We start from the raw sequence: 21,516 nt of genomic DNA, 5'->3' as shown, positions 1-21,516 counted from the left end.
ATGTGAAGTATGCCATGTAAGAGAGCCGGGATATCGCTTCATTTCCGTCGTCATTATTGAAACACCTCATCAGCAAGAAACTGATCAACACGTCGCTTCCGACCCTGAGAGCCTGTCTCAGAAAGACTTATCTCCTTAGGAACGTCATTGGGAGTTTGTTCTGGTAGCGCATGGACACGACCACCAACTCTCGCCAGCAAGAAGCGCATCTTCTCAAGTTCCTTTTCAACAGGGCCATTGCGAGTAAGGAGATTTTCCTGGATACCAGCGCCATTATCTGTCGTCTGGAGAGGCTCAACGATGGTTTTCAGATGATTCAAGCGTGCCACTTGCGTTCTTAATCGCTTGCGCTGGTCGTTAAGCTCAGTTAGTCGAGCAACGGCATCTGCATAGCGCTTGACTTCCACGGGATAGTCATTGACATCCTTTGCTATATGCCAAGAAGCTTGTAATGATTCAATAGCTTCACTATCGGCTGGATAAGGTTAGTCGAGGTTTGAAGTTCACATGATGAAAACTCACTGAGATCAAGTTCTCTGCCAATACCGCCTTCAGTATCAGCTGGGCCTCCTACTTTACGCTCAGCTTCCTGGGTGAAGACGTTGTCGATCTGCTCAGCGATATTCCGACTAGCCTGCGGGGCATAGACGCGACGACAGTGCTGCTGAATAGTGTGATTCAGGTTGAAAAGGACATCTTGGACAACACGCTCAGTGAGAGGCTCATCGGATGCGTCGTTGGTGGCTTGCCATGAGCGAGATGGAGCAAGAGGTTGGGCGAGAAGTGTTGTTTGGTTAGCAAGGAATGATTGTTTCAGCGCCGGTATTGTTGGTGCAGATGCGCGAGCAGACATCATGTGAGTTCTTTCACTCCTTAACTTGAGAGGCAATTTGCAAATCGTGAGATGGTGTTGGCGTTAATGATGTTTGTTATATCACGTGTGATTGAAGCAGTGAGGCAGGTATGGCACATTTAGAGGGGCATCCGCTAAGATCAGCAAAATCTGGCGAATAAGACACCTAGAGCCCCTGCAGCTTGACAACCTCCATGATAACCTACTGTAAGAGCATCTTTAACTGCATTGCTTCTGTATACAAAACAAGAACTCTTTTCCTCCCCCTCTTAGAAATATAAACTTAGATTGCCAAGTACAACATGGAAATCTAATAGCCTATCCTCATGGCAACGATAGAACATAGCCCCGGTGTAATAATCAGGAATCTCGAGTCTTTAGTCACTCGCCTGTCGTGTTACAAAAGGAAGTCTTTTCATGTCACCAACATAAAAATATAAGAGGGATGGAGCTCTGGCTTGTTATCTGTCCTTTTCGCTCTCGCTTATACAGTATCGTGAGGCGCAAGGCTAATCTCACCAAAAGTTCAGCTCTTGTTCACTAACACTCATCAATGACCAACACTTGAGGCTCAGACACATACCATAGCAGCCCTATAAACCCCTATACTCCATTTTGTACACCCAAATACTTCATCTCGTTGTTTTCAGCTCGTGATAGGCCAAGTGAAGCGACGCGGAGCGGAGCGGAACGATGCCGCTACTAAACAGGGGAAGCATCGCACTACATCAGCACAGGCGCATAGTCATGTTAGTTGTATGCGAATCCGAAGCGAGGGCGCATGAATATTGAAGCACTAACTTTCAGCCTTCGGGAGGGAGACTGTGTTTGCCAATTATCATATTTGTCCATGTGAGCGGATGTTTCGGGGGTCTTTGTCTTTTCTTGGTACTGTATTATGGATTTCTTAGCGTAAGAATCCGGTTTCGTTTTCTATAGTAGCGTCATTGACTTTTTACAAGACTAAAAGCATTAAATCACAACGACTTTCCTCAGGTATTTATTTATAAGTTGACGATCCATAGTAAAAAGCAACCTATGATAGTCAAGAATCTCCAACGGTTTCAATATCACTTTTTGTTTTGTTGGACAACTGACTACTACGACTTATTGGTTTGCTCGTATCCTTACTACACTAATTCATCGCCAGTTTGCTTCACTACCAACACTGCATAGTCATTGTCAAACAAAGTGCACTGTGTTTGCATAAAACCAACAAAACCTGAGTCCTTCCAACACATGAGTCAAGTCTCCATCTTTGCTTTACTTCATGGGAATGTCTCTGATAGATAGCCTTTGTTCTTGTCAATTTCTCCCCTAGCCAGCATACCTGATCAACTCAAACGAACCAAAACTCTCCCAAGAATTTACCTTTAAGCTATACTATAACCTTGATGTCTACCGTTGCCATGGCGCTCAACGGTCCTGGCGTCCACCGTCGTACACGGGAGCATGAAGTAGAAGATGCTTCAAACATTACCAAAAACTTCCTGGCCGAAGCATGGAGATCCTGGCCCAACGAAGCTGCCGTAAGTCATCTCTGGTTACTAAAATGTATAAAAAGGCTAACATACCTAGTTTGACCGTCTTGAAGAACATCGCGGTCCTCTTCGCCTCACTGTCAAAGGCTCTATCCCTTCCTGGGCTGCTGGTACACTCTACCGCACCGGCCCAGGCCAAAGCCGCGTAGAAGACACATCACGTGGAACACATTTTACGACACACTGGTTCGATGGTTTCGCGCAGACACATCGTTTTGATATTGTCCCCTCCGATGATGGCGAGACACAGGTGTGGTACTCGTCAAGAAGGCAGGCAGATGAATGGGTTGCCGATGTCAAGAAGAAAGGATGGCGGTCGGGCATGACTTTTGGCCAAAAGGCCGACCCCTGTGTTGGAATCTTTGCCAAAGTCATGACCGTTTTTGAGCCAAAGCTGGGAAACCATAATGTTGCCCTCTTGGCTAACATCCCTGGGTTGTTGGATGAAGAGAAGGAGGTGAACGAGAAAGCAAACGGTGTCACTAGCCCTCTCGGGCATCGCGTGAACACGAGTAATCTCTTTGTCGCCACAGACTATTCAGGAATGCGTCGAATAGACCCATCCACTCTTGAACCTCTGGGCGAGACCACGCAGAGTCATCTTCACCCTTCTCTCAGCGGTCCCTGTTCATGCGCCCACGCTCAGCGTGATCCAGTCTCGGGAGACATGTTCAACTTCAATCTCGCCTTTGGCCGCGTCCCTACCTATCGAATCTTTCGAGTTGATGCCGCTTCAGGAGAGACTGAGATTCTTGTCACAATCTCTGATCTTAACGTCCCCCCTGCGTACATGCACAGTTTCTTCCTCAGCGAAAACCACGTTATCTTGTGCATACCAGCATCACAGTTTGCATGGAGAGGACTCAAGACGCAATGGGAGGGCAACATTATTGATTCAATGAAACCGTTTGACAAGGACAGAGATTGCAAGTGGCTCGTCGTTGACCGGCGGCATGGAAAGGGGCTTGTGGCAACCTTTTCAACGCCAGCTGCGTTTTTCTTCCACAGCATCAACGCATTCGAAGAAAAGGTGAAAGACGAACAAGGCAATGAGCGCACACATCTTTTCGTTGATCTCGCCAAATACGAAAACATGGATATTATTAAGGGCTTCTACTACGATGTTATCATGGATCGAAACGACGCCACCAAGAAGTACTGGTTTGAGAACCAACGCTACAAGAACTGCGCACCAACACTTACGAGATATCGCTTCACCCTGCCTTCAAAGCCTATACCTGATATGTATTTTGCATCCAAAGGAGAACAAACACTCGCCATTCCCAGCCCACACACAGGCGAACTTCCTTCTATACACCCACTGCGTGTCGGTAAGCCCTACCGATATGTTTACAGCGCTGCACTACGCGGTCTGACAACCGGAGTAGATGCTCTTGTCAAGACAGATTTAAAGACCGGCGATGCGCTTCTATGGACGGGACCCCAAGGTCACACACCTGGAGAACCAGTCTTTGTTCCAAGACCTGGAGCAGAGGATGAGGATGATGGAATCGTTTTTAGTTTGGTCGTTGATGGAGGCGCCGAGATGGCGTATATCGTGTGCTTGGATGGCAAGACGATGGAAGAAATGGGGAGGGCAGAAGCTGATTTTGCCATTGGGCAAGGATTCCATGGCATTCATATACCCGCTGTTTAGAGGTTTCGATGAATTGATATAGACATGATGCTTTAGGGGGCGAATTTCCCTAAGGATTGAGTACAGAAGTTGAAAAAAATAAGCAGTTTATTCATAAATAGCATGCCACAAGCTACATAACGATGAGGACAAGTTATAGTACTGTTATGATCATCATTTAAACCCCACAAATGACCATTCCCTTGAACCGAACGGTTGGAACCCAACTCAATTCAATTAACGACTAGCCAACTACCCCGCGAAATGCAACGTAGTGGAGGCTCTCGTTCCTTTTTCTCTTTCGATTTTTGTAGAAAATGGCCTGATGCTGACGCGCTACCACGCATTCAAACAGATCTGGACCTTGCATGAGTTGCGGCTAGATCGCTTTCCGTGTAAGTGATGTGCATATGGTCGATTGACTGATAAAGACCCTTGTATTTTTAATATAGGTGTTGGTAGTTGCGCATTCGTCGTTAAGACATGATCGTCGTCTCTGGTGAACATACAATTTCCACTGCCAAGAGCGCATACGACGTTTAAATGAGTGTGAACTGTACCCAGGTATGGAGGGGATTCAAAGCAGCCGGTTAGTTGCATCAATGCTGACATGTGACGGATTCAATGTCATGTCAGATTCACAGTGCCTTTGACTGTGAGACTACGGATTGTGCATGCAATCATGAGAATACTCATGATCATCATGCAATTCAGCATCCTTCAACGAAAGCACATTAAATCCGGTCAGTCGTATGCGGTCAACACACCAAAAATACGTTTCAAACGTTTGGCATTTCATGCTTTATAGCTAATTGTTACAGTTCATCTCATTCTACACAGGCCTCCCTCCTCTTGAGTAAGCCCAATCAAAAGCCCCTGCGGTTCGGGTAGAAAAGCAAAACAAAATAGAACCCCGTACTCCTAAAGAATTGTTCCCGTTGAATATTGAGGATGAAGAAAAGGGAGTAAGTAGACGGTGGCGTTTCACCCATCAGACAGTCTCATCTTCATACCAGATCCAAAGATGCCCTCCCGTTGTTGTGATTCCGAGACGCTTGTTCTTCTTCCATCCTGCCCCAAAGAGGGTATCATTTTCCTAATTTCCCAATCGTTTGTGACATGGCGTAATGACCATGAATGATTTGTTGGTTTTGTTTTATGTGTGGTAAGATTTTCTGACGCAAACTTGACGTTTAGGCAGTGGCGGCAGCGGGGACGTCGGCCTCGGGGAGCTTCATGCCGGTACCGCTAAGGTTGCTGACCTTGGCGTTGGGGTTCTTGGTGTAGTAGTCGGAGATGGCAGACTTGATGGCATCCTCAGCCAACATGGAGCAGTGCACTATATTAGAGTTAGTTTGTGGGTCAATGTAATATGCCGCATGATATGTAACGTACGCTTAACGGGAGGCAAGCAAAGCTCCTTGGCAATCTCGGTGTTCTTGACCTTGCCGGCATCATCCAGGCTCATACCACGAACGAGCTCAGTGAGATAACTGCTTGAGGCAATGGCGGAACCACATCCGAATGTCTTGAACTTGACCTCGGAGATCTTTTGGGTTTCAGGGTCGACGCGGATCTGAAGCTTCATGACATCGCCACAAGCGGGAGCACCGACAAGACCGGTGCCGACATCAGCATCCTTCTTGTTCATGGAGCCAACATTTCGAGGTCGTGAGTAGTGGTCGAGGACCTTCTCGTGGTAAGAGCGCGAGGCGTTGACGGCAACGGCGGGGGCGATCTGTCGGGAAGTAGGGAGGATGGTAGGGCGAGCGAGAGGAGCAGCGAGAGCGGCTCTTCGGGAGACAGCACGGATTCCTCGAGCAAACATTGTGAATATGTGAGTGTGGTTGCTGTGATATATCGAGTTCGGTAGAGTGTGTTATATGTAGGTTGATGATGATGCAAGATCAAAGTTGAATTGTTGGGAGGCGAAAAGCGATGACGAAGTTTAGGAGAATGAAGTTGAAGTTCTGGGTCTGGAAAAAAGATGTTGGTTCGTTTTTGCGGGCGGGACTTTGACTTTTGAGGAGAATGGCGATTTCGGGCCATGCTCACGGTGGTGTGGGTCTTGTATAAACCAATCATTAAGCTTGGATTGCTCGGCCATTACGTCTTTATTAGCTCGGTACTCCTCGGAGAACAAAGAAACAGATTCGACCCACTTGTCGATATGGAATCATTTATAAGAGAATTCCCATCTTTTATTTCTACTATCTTTGTATTTTTTTGTTTTTAATAACCAAGGTAGACATTGGGATATCAATTCCATTTTACGAAATATAAGAAATTAAATGTCTTTATTCCATACTGGCGAGGAGAAACATAGCTCAACTAGGGGACCAAAGACTAGTCTCCATCTGATAAGATGCATCCATTACTAATCGGGCTATGACACGCCGAGGCGAATCACCATCGTCATACCATCGGTATTCAACTCCGTAACTACAGTCATCTAATACCGCTGATCGGTTGCTAACTGGTCAAATAAAAAGACAGCGATAGTTAATAACATTCCTCAAGACAATAAATTCGGGGTATGCCCGGCGACATCGGCCTTGAGATCCCGATGGCTTTCTCCATCTGATAAGCCCAAGCTCAAGATTGATAAAGCATGTCCTCCGTGCACAATCCGTGGGGTGATAATGCCCTGACCTATCAGGCTACCTAGATAATCACCCCAGCATGTCGGAATTGGGAATCTCGGCTTGAGAATTCCCCGCTCGCTCTTTACACGGAGTCGGGGATACAGCCCCGGGCATTTGACACCTCCAAACAGGACAAGCCTCACGTCACAGACACCAGAAGAAAGAATTCCTTGTGGCAAGTAGATTTACAGAATCAATCCAAATTTACATGTGCCTTTGCCTTTTGGTACATCCATATTATACTCACTCTCCTATTCCCCTGCATAATCTTCGTTCAGCAAGACTCCTGTCAACTGAGTCAATAATGGGAGCCGTCTTGTAAACCTGTCACCTCCACAGCGAAGGAGACAGTGCAGTATTGATTCGATATTAGAGTCGCTTACGTGAAACATAATGGGTGAGGCTTTACTGTGATATATCCTGCTTCAGCTCTGTGACAAGACACTAGAGCTCATCCAGCTCACTCTTCAATTGCCCAGAACGGAAAGCTGCTCGTATTAACTCTCTTTTTGATGCAGTGATTGGTATTGCTTGCACCAAGCTGTGAAGACGGGCTACCACGCTTGCTGATCGGCTTCGACACTTTTCAAGCATGATCGGGCCCAGTTGTTCTTGAAGAATAATCGGCGCACTTGATTTGATTCAAGCTGGATGAGTTGTTGTCCTTAGTTCGATATCCTGGCCCAGCCATAGTATATTACCCTCAAGGCCCTTCGCGTTCTTATAGCGATGTCGTAGTTTCTGGCCGCCATCGACTAACTGAAGTGCCAGAGACACAAGTCCCGCACCGCCAGCTACGACGCCGAGAAGCTCTGCCATTTTGACACCAACTTTTTCGAGTCTGGTGATAGAGTTGGAACGAAAGATGAAAGGTAAGCCGGTCTCTTGCAAATTTGAAGGTATGCTCTGCACAGTCTGATCAGGCTCTCATCTAGTACCTATGCATCGCAATTGGTGGGCGGCAAGGCACTCTACAAGGCTTCGTAGGACGGGAAAAACAATATGGGAAAAGAGACAACAAGGCATTATTGTATTGTCGCGGTATAGTGCTCATTTTTATCTACTCATCTACATGGTTCTTAACTCGACGACTTACGCGAGAATTGAACAGCGCGAACAAGATAGGGAATATGCAGTAAGCCAAGGTATCACAGTCAGGAGATCAGGGGTCCAGTTGCAGGGGTTTGTACATTATATACAAGCAACATATACTCGACAAGTGTTTTATATCTGCACAAAAACTCTTGGTTGGGCGAGAGTCTGATGTAAGGCCGTTGGGATTGAAGAACCCTATACTTATCCTGTATCTTGCCACTTATGCTTAAATGAAGATGTTTCCAAGTCAATAAGCAAACCCAAACGTCCAGAACGATTGTAAGTAGATTGTCAAATAACAAGTGACAACTTTATCCATACACTAATTTATCAACACCCGACGATCATCTATCTGTAGGCTGGTGGTGTTTTCGTGTTCGCTATACGGGATAAACTTGCGCCGCCCCGAATACAGCGACATGGTCGTAAATGTGTTCCAAAAGCTGAGGGGCAGAATTGAATGTCAGACTATACCAAATTAAGCTCCCAGCTCCATCAAAGACACCAACACCATCCTCCAAACGCTCAGGGCCCCAGATTCGCGGGTGGACAAGACATGACCTTTCCAAACCCTTACGATTCATCACAATCTGCTCCTTCTCCCGCTCCCGCTCCCTCGCCCTCTTCTACCACTTCGGCGCGTCACTTTCCGCAACAGCAACTACCACCGCTGCCACAACCACCGCACCACCAACAGCAACAGCAGCAGCAGCTCCCAAACCAATACTCTCCACAATCTCAACATCAGTGGCAGCAGCAACAACAACAACAGATCGCCATGATGAATGGTATGAATGGGTCCAACATGGCGGCCGGAATGCCTGTTCCCACGCCTGCGGGTCACCAGGCTGAACTCAATTACATCTACGGCATGGTCGAGGAGCTCAGCCGCCAACTGGCAGAAAACCGTCGAGTTACAGAGGATATCATCAGCGGACTGGGAAGAGTAAGGAACAAGGCCAAGACACAAGGTGTTAGTAACACACAAGTTATTGAAAGCGCCGCCGAAGACATCAACGGTATGTTGCCACCTTTTTTCTGCTTCAATAAATTCACAAACTAATATCCCATAGGTCAAGAACAAAACATCGACGCTCTCATCTCTCTCCTTACCGAATCCCTCGAAAAGGCAAAGTTCAGTCGTGATGCCAATGCCAAACTTCTCTCCCAATACGCCAACGCCATGGCCAACCTCCTGCGACAGTTTCACGAGTATAAAACTAAGCACGTCAGCGACGTAGCCTCATGGCACCGCTCATACCGCAAGCAACTCGCCGACACGCGCGACGAGAATGCTCGGCTACGCGAACAAATCTGGCAAATGCAGGCCCACGCTGGCAAGGCCAACGAGAACCTGCGCGAGTACCGACGAAAGTACGACGAGGATGAGGGCCGCTGGAATAAACTCGTCGACGAGAAGGCGCATCGCCAAGAACTGCGATTCTGGAAGCGCATGGCAATGCCTGAGCTGGACGACGATGACCCTTACTGGAGTGACGACGACGATATCATTGACCCGGCTGAGAAGGAGCGTCTGCATGAACTTGACCTGAAGGCGGCACAAGAGCAGCTCGATAGCCAGGCAGAAGATAGTGATGGTCAGGGTCCTCCGCCACAGCTACCGCTACCAGGAATGGGAATCGGTATGGGTATGATGGGAGGGATCCCCATGCAGCGAGAAGAATCAGGGTCTGGACATGGCGTGCCTTCGCTTCCTCCTCGACCATCAAGTGCGGCATCGAGTACAGGCTCGACAGGGCAGTGAGCGAGGAGTTTTGCAAGATGAAAAAGGGGAATATTTTGATTTAGCGATACCCAAGACATGAATGGATATGTACTATAAAGCAATGGATGGCATCTGTAAACATATCCTTGACCGTGCCTTCTACAAGCTTTTCAATTTTCTGACTTGGCTATAACATGTGCTATGAAAGCAGTAGTTGACACAGTGCTGTGATTTCTGCAACGAATGACTTTAGAAGACACCCACAACAGGAATCTTCTTATACGAAATATCTTTCTCATAGTAAATGTTGGCTTTATCTCGTACGGGCATACACAGACAACTTGTTTCGCAAATGACCTTATGCGTTATCAATTCTTAACAACAGAAACCCTACAGGGTAAACCGGGCCGTAGCTGCAAACGCCAGACGTATTCAACTCATGATGCATTAAATCTATCAAAGGTATCGCCCCAACACATTTATGCAATCCGTCATTGCAATTCTATCCGTTCCTTATACCATTTCGCCCAATGGAAGACCCAACAAACCGTCGTACATTACATGTCTTTTCAACACCAAACTCCTTACTGGCAACGGTAATTTACCGTCTGCCCTGGCTGTTGGCGCCAGTCCTCCTCTGAGTGCCCGGCCTGGCCAGTGTGTACTTGGCGAACGCCCTTGCGAGAGCCTTCTTGCAACTAATCTTCTGGCTGCCCACAAAGCTGTCCACCGTGACGGCGATGGCGCGATCGATATCCTGTGCTGCGCAGTACTCTGATAGACGCATGCGGCAGAAAGCTTCGCTGATACGGATGATAGCCTCAAGATGTCGCACCTAAGGTTGTTAGTATTAGAAATCATAACGAGGCGCAATGAACATGACTTACTGTAATAGGAATGGCACCTGTGGCGATTGACTCTCGTCGCATGTCAGCAAAGAGTCGTGCGATCTTGTCCTCATCGATATGGTAGAGCTTAGGGGAACAGTGTTCACGAGCGTAAAGGATATACTTCCTCAACAGCTCTTGTGAAATCTCGCCCTCTGGATTGCGCGTCGACGCTTGGGTCTCAGCTTGAGTATCGTGTTCAACCTCCATGGAGTCGTGCTCTGCCTGGCTGAGGGGATGGCTTCGGCTGTGGGATCCCACGATGAAACGGGCTAGACGCTCATCTTCCTCAGGCTCCACTGTGTCGCGAACAACACAAAGAATATCGAAACGTGACAAGATGGGCTCTGTCAGCTCGACATTGGCAGAGAAGGGGGCCGTAGAGTTGTATCGCCCACCGATAGGGTTAGCTGCCGCAATAACACCACAGCGAGCCTGCAGGGTAGTAACGATACCAGCCTTGGAAATGGAAATAGTCTGCTGTTCCATGGCTTCGTGGATGGATGTTCGATCTTGGTCATTCATCTTATCGAACTCGTCAATAAGGCATGTTCCGCGATCAGCAAGTACAAGAGCACCACCTTCCAGTGTCCATTCGCTAGTGAGAGGGTCTCGACGAACACTAGCAGTCAGACCAACAGCACTAGCACCCTGGCCAGTAGCGAAAACGGCTCGGTGGGCTGTCTTCTCGGCGTACTTGAGGACCTGAGACTTGGCCGTACCAGGATCACCCAGAAGAAGAACATTGATGTCACCTCGTAGGTGGTGGGCACCCTTAGTGACTTTTGCAACACCGCCAAAGAGTGACAAAGCCACGGCAGTCTTGATATCAGTGTGTCCGTAAATGCTAGGTGCTATCGAGTTGATGATCTTGTCGACAATGTTGGGGTCGCGCGCCAACTTGCGAATGTTCTGCTCATCCTCTTCTGTCATACGGAAACCAGCGAGCTGGTCATGAGACTTGACAACGTTGTTGGCTTCGAGAATGGTAGCAAATACAGGGAAGCCGTTACGATTGTTGAGCTGAGCGTCGTAGTTGTTGCGGTAGATTCCGGTCACTTCAATCTCCTCACCGGGCTTTGCCTTGTCGATAAGATCCCAGAGGAGGATAACCTCGCGGGATCGCGGCAACCGACCAGCAGGAACGGTACCGGGTGACTCTTGAAGAGAGAGCTTTTGGTAGTTTCGGTAAACTGTCTTTTCCGAGTTGAGGGTGAAGGGGCCTCTTGACTGGCAGCTCTGGCAGTAGGTGATCTTGACTTCGACATTCGACTCTTGCTGGAAAGGACCAAGCGTCACACCACACTTGGTGCAGTCAAACTTGACATACTTGAGCTGAGGGAAGACACCCGATCGTCGTGTGACAACACCACTGACTCGGACAAGGCAGTTGAGATGTGACTGACGGAGCTGGCGGAGGGTATAGTGCACGGGAAGATCGAAAATACGGACATGAATCTCGGAGTGGATGCGTTCGTAATCAGGGTAGTGCAGAAGAACAACGTCCATGGCAACCTCGTCGAAGAGCTTGAGCATCTCAACAGGCGCATTGGCCAAGAAATAGGCCAGAATAGCCTTACTTTCGGAAAGATGTTCATACGAGACCTCAAGAGTCTCGGCGTTGATCTCACCAAGTGTGCGGATTCGGTTACCGTACACTGATGAGCCAGATGTGTCGGTATAAGATGTGAGGAAAGCCTTGAACTCGCGTCTGATGGTCCGTTGAACTGAAGGTAACGAAACCCATTCGGTTAAGCTGGCAGCCTTAACATCGCCAAGTGCCTCGAGTGATAGTTCCTCTGACATGATGTCTGTGTCCATCATGTCGTCAGGATTCTCGTCATAGTTGTGACGGCGGCGGCGAGGTTGAGCAGATAAGTCGATATCATCACCATCTTCGTCTAGTGCTCCCCAAACCTGGGGCATTCCCCTTCCTTCCTGGATGGCGCGATCTCGTCGATTCAAGACCTTGTCGACTCGGTTTACCTCGTCTCTACCCATAGGATCATATTGGGCGTCATCGATATCTTCGCTGCCATAACGATCGTTTTCTACATCTCGGTAATCGTTTTCGTAACCCTCGCGGAACAGATCAACTTCGTCGTCAGCCATCTCGTCTAAATCGTCGATATCATCCTCAATTAGGACCTCTTCCTCAATATCGTCGTCGTCTTCGACACCGTGTGCCATGTTGAACTCGGGGGGCGACGAAGGCATGGGACTCGACGCCATGTTTGCTGGTGAAGGTCCATCATGACCTCCTGTGCGTGACCGCTTGCGATTCGGACGAGCCGAAGATGGGTGTAGGGGGGAGCTTGAAGCTGTTAGTTGTTGCTCCAATAATAGTGGAGGCTGTTTAGTGAACGAGCGTACCTCATGTTTTCACTCTTCAAGTATTTCGTTGGTGAGAGATACTGTAATGGAGCACTTGTGTAGTTGATAACCCAAGGCTTGGTATGATTTGAATACTAGACTAGGTCTCAAGACTGAGGGGCTGATTTTGTTGTATTGGGTTGGGAGGGAAACCATGAAAGCCGAGTGGAGCAATTGGACAAGGGTTAATTTCGCGAGTGGAAGCGCGACTCGACGCGTAGATTGATTGGCAGCTGTATTGTACGCGTAAAGTGCTTACCTAGATTGGTGGTAACTTAAAAACTTGCGACAGGTATACATGTTTATACGCGGTTTAGTGTCCGCGTTATTGTTTTCGTTCCAGTTCCTATACCAACTCTGTGTTACACTGCATCGATTGTAGTGATAGCTGACCTTTCTCCTCATCTTGTCTCTGTACTTCGATTCTCCATCAATTCTGACAAATCTGTCATCCAATCCTTTGATTTTCATTTTAATTCCTCCTTTCTCCTTCCTTAATCCATCTTTTTGACACCAAATAACCTCGAACTCTATTGCCATCATGTCTACAGAAGCTCCCGCGCAAGATGCGACTCAGCAAGAATCTCGAGCGCGCAAAGACAGCTTCTCCGGCAAGTCGCAAACTTCAGAGAATTCACAGACTGCAGCTGAGTACGACCATTACTCAATCATATGTATGGTCTTATTTTAACATTCTGTTAGGTTCATTCGATCGCAAGAGGCTCTCGAAGCTGATGCCCGCGAGGCTCTACCTTATGTATGCTTGCCCATTCACTCGACCTCGAAATCATTCGCTTACATTTGCTTTAGAGTATCGACACATGTACCAAAATCCTCGGGCCTCTGCGACAAGCTGTCTTCGCATGCTTGACTTGCAATCCGCCTGCGGCCAAAGAGGGCGACGACTGGACACCCGCCGGTGTATGCTACGCTTGCTCTATCCAATGCCACGGCGAACACAACCTCGTCGAAATCTTCCAGAAGCGCAACTTCACATGCGATTGTGGTACCAAGCGTATTCCGTCGACAAGCCCATGCACCCTCCGACTGAACGAGGCAAACAACACTCGAGGTGGGGTGCACTCCGAAGAGCCCGACGTGAACAATAAATACAACCACAATTTCCGCAACAGATTCTGCGGTTGTGAGTGTGATTATGACCCATTCCAACAGAAGGGCACAATGTTCCAGTGTCTTGGCCTGGGAACAGTCGAGACGGGTGGATGCGGCGAGGACTGGTATCACCCTGGATGTTTGGTTGGCATGGGACCGAACTGGTTTGAAAAGATGGAAAAGCCCAAAAAGACAGCACTGGAAAACAAGGAAGAAGGAAAGTTGACAACAATTACTGAGGATAACGAAGAGCAAAAGGACACTGCTCAAACCGCCGACCAAGAGAAGGATAAGGCCACTGAGAATGCAGTCGAAGCAGAAGATGACGAGGACGAAGATGTCCCTCTGCCCCCCGGATTCCCCGAAGAAGATGCATTCGAAGCTTTTCTGTGCTACAAGTGTGTCGAAGCGCATCCATGGATCAAGCGCTATGCTAGCACTTCAGGCTTCCTTCCAGCAGTATTCCTCAACCAAGCGTCAACCCAATCAAAGATAGAGCCCGCGCCTGCGAAGGACGAGCCTGATTCTGCAGCCGAAACTACAGTCCAAACTGAAGGTGGCCAGGACTCGCGCAAGCGCAAGGCTGAAGACGATGTGGAGGAACCTACAGAAGTCAAACGTGTTAAGAGTGAGTCTCAATCCGGGGACGAAAAGCCTACCGAAGAGACAACATCCACAGACAAGCTCCCCTGCAAGCTGAAGAACCTCCCCCTTGCCCCCGAAGGAAAGTTCTCTCTATTCCTCAAAGAAGACTTCCGTGAAGCCTTCTGCCGCTGCTCATCTTGCTACCCCCACCTCAACCCTCATCCACAGCTTCTCGAGGAAGAAGAGGTATACGAACCTCCTCTGTCTGATGGAGGTTCTCAAGCCGATGGCAACGGCGGCGGTTCCCACGGAAGCGGTAGTCTCCTAGAGCGCGGTGAAAGCGCTCTTCGTAACGTCGATCGTGTTCGAGCTATTGAGGGTGTGATGGCCTATAACCATCTCAAGGAGCAGCTCAAGCCATTCTTCCAGCAATTTGCCGAGAGTGGGCAGGCGATTGGAGCTGAAGACATTAAGGCTTACTTTGCCAAACTCAGAGGTGACGAGAAAGGTATCGAGGAAGCTGCTGCAGGCGCCAAAGATGGCGAGGGCGGTGGTAGTGGCGATGGGGATCACCGAAAGGAGCAGAGCGGATTTTAATCGCTTGTGTTAAAACGACATCATAAAGTCGAATGGTGTTGAAAGGCTCGATGAACAGATGGGTAATTAGTGTTGCGATGTAATAATAGTGTATACCTAGTATAGGCAGTCTGCCACAATTTGATACCAAAGACGAAAATAATCGATTTTTACTATTAGCTTTAACTCCCCGTTCTGACTCGACTGTATTGATCGGTGAAGAATTTCTCTGCTGTATAGTAGGAAAGGCTAAAAGTCCTATGGCCGAAGTTTTGACAGGATGATCAGGCTGATGGGCACACTTAAGTCAGAGACAAGCATATTTTCAGTTTATTTGATATATCGCCCAGATCACAATTGAAATGTACAGCCAGAAAGCTAATCTCGAGGTCGACACCGACCTGCAGATCACCCCAGACATGGATGGGGGTCGCGTTTGACGTGGAGGGTATAGTCTAGTACAAGAGAGCCAAGCAGTAGAAGGCGACGTCGGAACGGGGAAAGAACTTCAGTGAGCTGCCATCTGGAATCCCCGAGACTTAGCAGGATATGAGGTGAAGCAGAGGCGAGCTGAGATTAGGTTGAGAAAGGGCTTGACCTCTGAACTTGATGTTAGCCTTAAGATTAGCCGTGATGCAGTAGAGATCCAGGAGTTCAGAAAATACATATTTCTCAATTGCGACTGCACTTGTTGAGGTTTCAATGCTGTGATGGCAGGCACTGCCAGGAGAGTGTCAAAACCTGTAATATACCAGTCTATTACTCCTACCCTTCGCTCGCCAATGCGTGGCACTGCTACAGTTCTGCATATAGAAGATACTGAACTATAAGTAATTTTGGAGCATATCATTGTTTCCGTGGTTTCATTTTGACTTCTTCACAAACCCAATACAATCATCCCCATACCTGACCAAGTACCTCTCCCCTCTAACAATGTCTATCTTCTACCTCCTCACTCACAACAATCAAGACTTGAACTACCGTCCTACGACAATGTCGCAGAACATTGCTCCGTACCTCTTGGGTACACTGGCCTTATTCATCTATGTCTGGTACTCGTCACTTCGTACCGGCGCTGGTCCCCAACGCCGAGCAGTAGAGCAATTCGAATTCTCCGAGGCTACGTATGAAGAGAAGATCATCTACCTTATGAACCAAATGCGCTGGTGGGACTATTACTGCGGCCTCTGGCTCATGCACCTGGTCGTTCACCTAGGCATCGCTTGTCAGACTCGTGACTGGCCGTACACCATCTCTGTCACATACATGGTTGTATGCGTCGCGTACTTTTACATCTTGTCCATGTCATTTGCTCTGGCTGAGATTCAACTTCCCAGCCTCTGGTCTGTGATAACAGACGGCCATCGGATGAAATAAGTTGACAGTTTGCTATCATCCCATCCTCCTGAATCATTATCAGCATCTTCAGGTTCATCATCGGCCTCAGCGACTGGGAGGTCAGGAAAGGCATAGTAGCAACGTCTATTTTCCCGGTCACGAGAGTGATACACACAAATGTCCAGATTGGATCTGTCTTTGTGCCATGGCAGGAACACATTCTGGAATTGCGATAAGGACGTCTAGGGTCCTTTCTGACGAAGTGACTGGACTGGTACTCAAGGTACTGTCAATCACTGTTCACTGTTGAGACTATTGTGACTAACCTGCTGACTTGTAGTTTCATAAAGCTCAAGAGAACGAGTGGCAGAATGGCGAGGGTCATTTCAATCGTCACGTTTGGGCGATAACCTCGACCGAAGAGATACCCTTGGGAATTTCTCAATACCGCCGCGGAGGATACACATGCTGATTTGGGTTTGTTTGTTTTAGTGTAAGTTTACTTCACTGATTAGACTTGCCTAAAACATTGCTAACCAGCGATATCTTTGCACACAGCGGACGAAGCAACATGTTGAGGGGCCAAGGTGGACATTGTTTAGCATGGACAACACAATTGGAGCGAAGCATTTACATGATACCGTCTCGCATAGTATTCGCTGTGCATAATTAGCCAGTATAATAGCGATCGTATGAGTTGACCTGTTCCTGGGTTTATATCTCAGCCCAATTGATCCCAACAAACTCAAAGCTCAACTTCAACCACATCTGATGCAGGAATCGCCGAGCACGTCAATACGTTCCCATCCATTTGAACTCCTCCCGAAACTGAGCCACAAGGTACTTTCGCGACGCAGCTTCCACAAGCACCTACACGACAGCCATAATCGGGCGTCATACCAACAGACTCTGCGAGTTCCAGCAATGACATGGAACTGTCCTTCTTCCATTGAACAGTCTTACTGGATTTAGTGAACCGGACTGTGGCTTTTTCCAAGTCTCCTACCGCGTGGCCAGAGGCTAAGAAACTCTCGCTATGGATGAAAGGCGGAGGTATATTGCGATTTATGAGGATACTCTTCATGTCCTCCTCGAAGTCTTTGGGACCGCAGATATATGCCGCCGAGAACTTAGCTGGCAAGTCCATTGCAGTGGTCCCAAATGGGTTGAACTCGTAAGTCTCTCCCAATAGCTCTGCCATTGTATCCAAACTCGGTCTTCCCAAAACATCGTAGTCTCGTCCTAGTATATCGATGTCACGAGGCTGTGTCATGAATACACACCTCTGGATTGGGTTGCTCTCAATCTGGAGAAACTCTTCGTGAAACTGCAGACCTCTCCCATCTTTGACCACATGGATCCATATACCTGGCACTACATTCATGCTGGGATGGTTGGCATGGGCCTTCATCATAGCAAGTATAGGCGTGATGCCGATCCCAGCCGATAGGTATAGTTGTCGAGGAGTTACCGCCTGTGACCAATCTAGGATGAACCGTCCAGCTGGGGAACGTGCTGAGAGGATAGTTCCTACTTCACATTCGTTACACATCCATGAAGAAGCGCGCCCTACTTCTTTTATACTGATGCGGTAGTGTTGGGGCTGCGTTCGCCCTGGCCAGTCCGAGATACTCCAACTGCGGGTATCGCCTGTTGGTAGCCGTACGGTAAGGAACTGACCTGGTAGATACCAAGCCAGTTCTTTCTCGTCTGCCGAACATATATGGAATGACTTTATGCCATTGCCTTCGTCGACGATTCGAGAAACTTGTAAATCTTGCCACCATTTCCACGCGTTTCTACCTTTGTTCAATTTATCGTCGATCCCAGCAACCTTTCGATTGATGATCAGCCGATTCAATCGGAGGAGGTTATCATGATTTGCCAATAAGTTGAGTGTATCGCGGGTCTTGAGGTCCGAGTCGAAGGCTAGTTTAGTGATGGTTGCCACATTCATAGTATCCCCCGATGATGATTCTTTGACCGCGCGATCTCCTGGGTAGATGCGTCCCCTGCTGAGGACTCTCAAGTAGACACCAACCCGACCAGTGTCGGCTAGTGCTTTCAGCCACGAATCCTTCTGGCCGCATCTCCACGACAGTTTCATACAAGGGATGCGAGATCCACAGACTTGTAAACGAACGCTGCTGCCGACTCTCCACACATCGCCCAACCGAAAGTCAGATTCAGTCAGAGTGTTTTCTGTACATCTAAAGGTGATGTTCTCGCCCCAGTGGCACCAGTCCCATTCAGATCGATCAACCCCAAGCTCTGTGCACCAGTAGTCGTAGTTCTCGGCGAGGCAGATGTATACGGGACCATCATGTACCGCAGTCGCATTCCCTATTACTCCGTCTTCGTTCAGCTCGATATATTCTGAAGGAGACCTTTTCGGTGTGTGTATGATGCTCGTCTTGATCTCTAGCCCGTTGATGTTGTGTAAGACAGGGACGGCGTAACTAACAGCGACAGCTTCCATAGTAAATGGATTACTTAAAGCAATACCTGAAAGTCTTATAGTATTTGCAACATGCTTTCATAAATGATACAAAGATCAAGGGGCGCTCTTATAACTGTGTTTACATCCGACTTCTCAATGAAGAAGTTCGGGTTCGGGATCGGGATTTTGTAATTCGGAGATAAGCTAATTTTCCATTCCTCCGTGTCCATGTGCGTCTTAAGAACCAACCCGTTCATGATAGATACACGGAAATTCCGCGAACAAAAGTAAATACTATGAGGGAGGTAGTTATGAGATCTTCTGAGGTACCATCATTGCTGGGCATGTTTATTGTTCAAGGCGAGTCTCGAATCAACGAATGGGTTGGTAACCCTATTATTATCTGACTTAGTCTTAGCAGCGTAAAGATTTGTAAACCTCATTCGCTTGTCAGTGAAGACGTGCTCTATGATGACGCCATTGGAGGCAACTGGGAGATATATCTTGTAGGATTGGCTGTGGGCAACCCCTTGCCGTAGTATATGTGCCAACCGGGCTGGCCAGCGTAGGCAAGCCGGGCATATGCCTCATGTTGTGATCCTGCGAATACTGTGCTACAAATTAGCCTATATCCAGATCAACGTAAGGTATCTTCAACTCATCGGTATCCTGATGGGGTATCAATCGTGAGAATTGCGGCAATGCCGGAGGGGGTAGCCCACAGTATTGGGATATTGAATCGGTTATAAACAAGATAATAACTTGTGGGGAAATCTCAGCTTATAAAAACATGGTTTCTTTTCACGGAGAGGATCTCAAACAGTGCCATTCACCGTTAAGCTAAGAGGAATCGTGCAATAACCTTGGGAACTCCGAGTCCAAGGGCTTGTGCTTACCAAATTCCCAAATTGTGAGCTGTCCAGTTTTTTTTTTGGACCAAATCATTCCTCATATGTTCCTGAGCGTGAGTCTTTTCATGACCGAAAGGCATACCATTTGTACATCGGAGATCACTGAAATAGCTCCTCTGCGCCAACTAGCTGAACGGACCCTCTATAAATAATGGCCCCAAGGCCTAGGATCTTAAAGACAGAGTCGATTCGACATAATGTGGGTTGTATGCGGTGTGTCATCAATAGGCTCTAGATCGCTTATAGTGGGTGTATTGCTAGAGGACTTATGTCAATCTGATGGCGTGTCTTTGGTAGCAAATCTGGGATCCATTGCATAGACTCGGGTAGACTGTAAGTACGTTAGACGTCAGGGCTCCACGTATACTATAGAACTATGCTAGGAGAGACATACTTATAGGTCAATGTTCTGTACTTTGCTATAACGTGGCATGACACAACCTTTGAGTTATTTGACAGAGCTTGCAGAGAAATTGTACACATACGAATACGGAACGAATAGATGGCGAAACTTGATGACAGTGTCTCCTGTAGTCACACAGTTGATGGGATGTTGCGAATAACATTGTATGGATGTAAATTGCGATAGCGGTTGTCTTTAGTCTTTCTAATGTCTGTTGCTGGAAGATGTAGCCTGTTTTAATATAGCCAGAGACTCGATTGTACAGCGCTCAAGAAGAAAAGAATTCCTCTATGGCCGCCGTGTACTGATCGGGATCCTGCAGGGGCGCAAAGTGGCTCACACCAGTAAGAATCCGCAACTTGCTGCCCTTGATGGCGTTGTGCAATTTCCCTGGCACATCCAGATTGACCGCCTCCTCATGCTCCGCGCCAACGATAATGACCTTCTTCCCATCAATAGATCCTAGCTGTTTATCGGTGAATTGGGGAAGTGTCGCCTCCATGGTGGCGACCTTGCTGCCAAACAAGGTGAAGTTGGCGCTTGGCTGCAGCTGAGCATATTCGGTGCGACAGCGAGAAACAAACTCGGAAAAGATTGCCGTGTCCGAAAAGGTGGCGTTGGTCTGCTCAGGGTTGGCAGAACCTCCGAAGATGAAAGCCTTTTGGATAGGCGTTGCTGTGACTGGGTTGAGAAGGGCAGATAGTGTCGTTATAGCGCCATCGGACCAGCCCACCACATTGTACTCTTTGACGCCGGCGGCCTTGAGCTGGTCATTTATATCTTTGGCAAACTGATCAAAAGTAAAGACATCATCTTTGTTGAAGGTGGATCGGCCATGACCTCGGCGATCAACGGCAATCACGTAGTGTCCATTGTCGATGAGACGAGAGATGACGGATCCAAAATAGGCGGAGTAGCCAAGGCCACCATGGTCAAGAACGATAGGAATTCTGCTAGCTTCTTTGTTGTATTCTTGCATCCAAAGGTGAACTCCATTAATCAAAGTTGTCTTGGTGTTGATTGGAGCTGGTAGATCCGGTGTTGGTGGGAGTGTTTCCCAGATCGGCTTCTTCTGGTGCACGGTCAGGCAGTTAGCCAGAGACCCAAAGGCAATCAACTTTCCCAGCAACATGATGTGTGTGATATGATGTGTGAGTTGTTTGTGTCGTGGTGTTTGAGAGAAGGGGCCATGGAATATATAGGAGCGGAGGGACCGGATACGAGATGCTTTGGCCCCCTTGTCGGATTGCAACTACCGCCAAATACTAATTTTGACAAATGGCTGTTGGGAGATTCCAGAACCAAGCAGTCTGGGATACCCTGGTTTAGTGCTGGTATTTTGTTGGTGGATAGTTATTCCACGTTGAGTTTCTCGACCGTTGCAAACTCTATCT

The 21,516-nt window shown here is 48.0% G+C and overlaps 10 protein-coding genes across 10 annotated transcripts; 4 read left to right on the top strand and 6 right to left on the bottom strand.

Annotated features, from left to right (window-relative positions):
• Positions 1 to 53: 53 nt before the first annotated feature.
• FSST1_005510 (kinetochore Sim4 complex subunit Fta4) lies at positions 54 to 853 on the bottom strand (the record flags this gene model as incomplete). Its single annotated transcript, XM_083231792.1, has 2 exons — positions 54 to 475; positions 523 to 853. 2 exons carry the CDS (start codon positions 851 to 853, stop codon positions 54 to 56), a joined length of 753 nt encoding a protein of 250 aa, XP_083088940.1.
• Positions 854 to 2,262: 1,409 nt separating this feature from the next.
• On the top strand, positions 2,263 to 4,051 carry FSST1_005509 (carotenoid oxygenase; the record flags this gene model as incomplete). The annotated part of the gene is made up of 2 exons (XM_083231791.1): positions 2,263 to 2,382; positions 2,432 to 4,051. 2 exons carry the CDS (start codon positions 2,263 to 2,265, stop codon positions 4,049 to 4,051), a joined length of 1,740 nt encoding a protein of 579 aa, XP_083088939.1.
• Positions 4,052 to 5,223: 1,172 nt separating this feature from the next.
• Positions 5,224 to 5,858, bottom strand: FSST1_005508 (NifU-like N terminal domain-containing protein; the record flags this gene model as incomplete). The annotated part of the gene is made up of 2 exons (XM_083231790.1): positions 5,224 to 5,369; positions 5,426 to 5,858. 2 exons carry the CDS (start codon positions 5,856 to 5,858, stop codon positions 5,224 to 5,226), a joined length of 579 nt encoding a protein of 192 aa, XP_083088938.1.
• Positions 5,859 to 7,119: 1,261 nt separating this feature from the next.
• On the bottom strand, positions 7,120 to 7,494 carry FSST1_005507 (uncharacterized protein; the record flags this gene model as incomplete). The annotated part of the gene is made up of 2 exons (XM_083231789.1): positions 7,120 to 7,306; positions 7,436 to 7,494. The coding sequence occupies 2 exons, from the start codon at positions 7,492 to 7,494 to the stop codon at positions 7,120 to 7,122; spliced, it is 246 nt and encodes an 81-aa protein (XP_083088937.1).
• An 832-nt stretch (positions 7,495 to 8,326) lies between these two features.
• Positions 8,327 to 9,535, top strand: FSST1_005506 (uncharacterized protein; the record flags this gene model as incomplete). The annotated part of the gene is made up of 2 exons (XM_083231788.1): positions 8,327 to 8,789; positions 8,844 to 9,535. 2 exons carry the CDS (start codon positions 8,327 to 8,329, stop codon positions 9,533 to 9,535), a joined length of 1,155 nt encoding a protein of 384 aa, XP_083088936.1.
• Positions 9,536 to 10,097: 562 nt separating this feature from the next.
• FSST1_005505 (MCM DNA helicase complex subunit MCM2) lies at positions 10,098 to 12,615 on the bottom strand (the record flags this gene model as incomplete). The annotated part of the gene is made up of 2 exons (XM_083231787.1): positions 10,098 to 10,331; positions 10,384 to 12,615. 2 exons carry the CDS (start codon positions 12,613 to 12,615, stop codon positions 10,098 to 10,100), a joined length of 2,466 nt encoding a protein of 821 aa, XP_083088935.1.
• Positions 12,616 to 13,297: 682 nt separating this feature from the next.
• FSST1_005504 (putative zinc finger in N-recognin-domain-containing protein) lies at positions 13,298 to 15,051 on the top strand (the record flags this gene model as incomplete). Its single annotated transcript, XM_083231786.1, has 3 exons — positions 13,298 to 13,407; positions 13,459 to 13,513; positions 13,567 to 15,051. The coding sequence occupies 3 exons, from the start codon at positions 13,298 to 13,300 to the stop codon at positions 15,049 to 15,051; spliced, it is 1,650 nt and encodes a 549-aa protein (XP_083088934.1).
• Positions 15,052 to 15,963: 912 nt separating this feature from the next.
• FSST1_005503 (uncharacterized protein) lies at positions 15,964 to 16,407 on the top strand (the record flags this gene model as incomplete). The annotated part of the gene is made up of 1 exon (XM_083231785.1): positions 15,964 to 16,407. The coding sequence occupies one exon, from the start codon at positions 15,964 to 15,966 to the stop codon at positions 16,405 to 16,407; it is 444 nt and encodes a 147-aa protein (XP_083088933.1).
• Positions 16,408 to 17,113: 706 nt separating this feature from the next.
• On the bottom strand, positions 17,114 to 18,847 carry FSST1_005502 (uncharacterized protein; the record flags this gene model as incomplete). Its single annotated transcript, XM_083231784.1, has 1 exon — positions 17,114 to 18,847. One exon carries the CDS (start codon positions 18,845 to 18,847, stop codon positions 17,114 to 17,116), a length of 1,734 nt encoding a protein of 577 aa, XP_083088932.1.
• Positions 18,848 to 20,390: 1,543 nt separating this feature from the next.
• On the bottom strand, positions 20,391 to 21,254 carry FSST1_005501 (Alpha/Beta hydrolase protein; the record flags this gene model as incomplete). Its single annotated transcript, XM_083231783.1, has 1 exon — positions 20,391 to 21,254. One exon carries the CDS (start codon positions 21,252 to 21,254, stop codon positions 20,391 to 20,393), a length of 864 nt encoding a protein of 287 aa, XP_083088931.1.
• Positions 21,255 to 21,516: the final 262 nt, after the last annotated feature.

The sequence above is a fragment of the Fusarium sambucinum genome, chromosome I (genome assembly GCF_050947815.1).
Source record: "Fusarium sambucinum isolate potato_lamoka chromosome I, whole genome shotgun sequence".
Lineage (NCBI taxonomy): Eukaryota > Fungi > Ascomycota > Sordariomycetes > Hypocreales > Nectriaceae > Fusarium > Fusarium sambucinum.
This window is presented reverse-complemented; position numbering and strand designations above follow the sequence as displayed.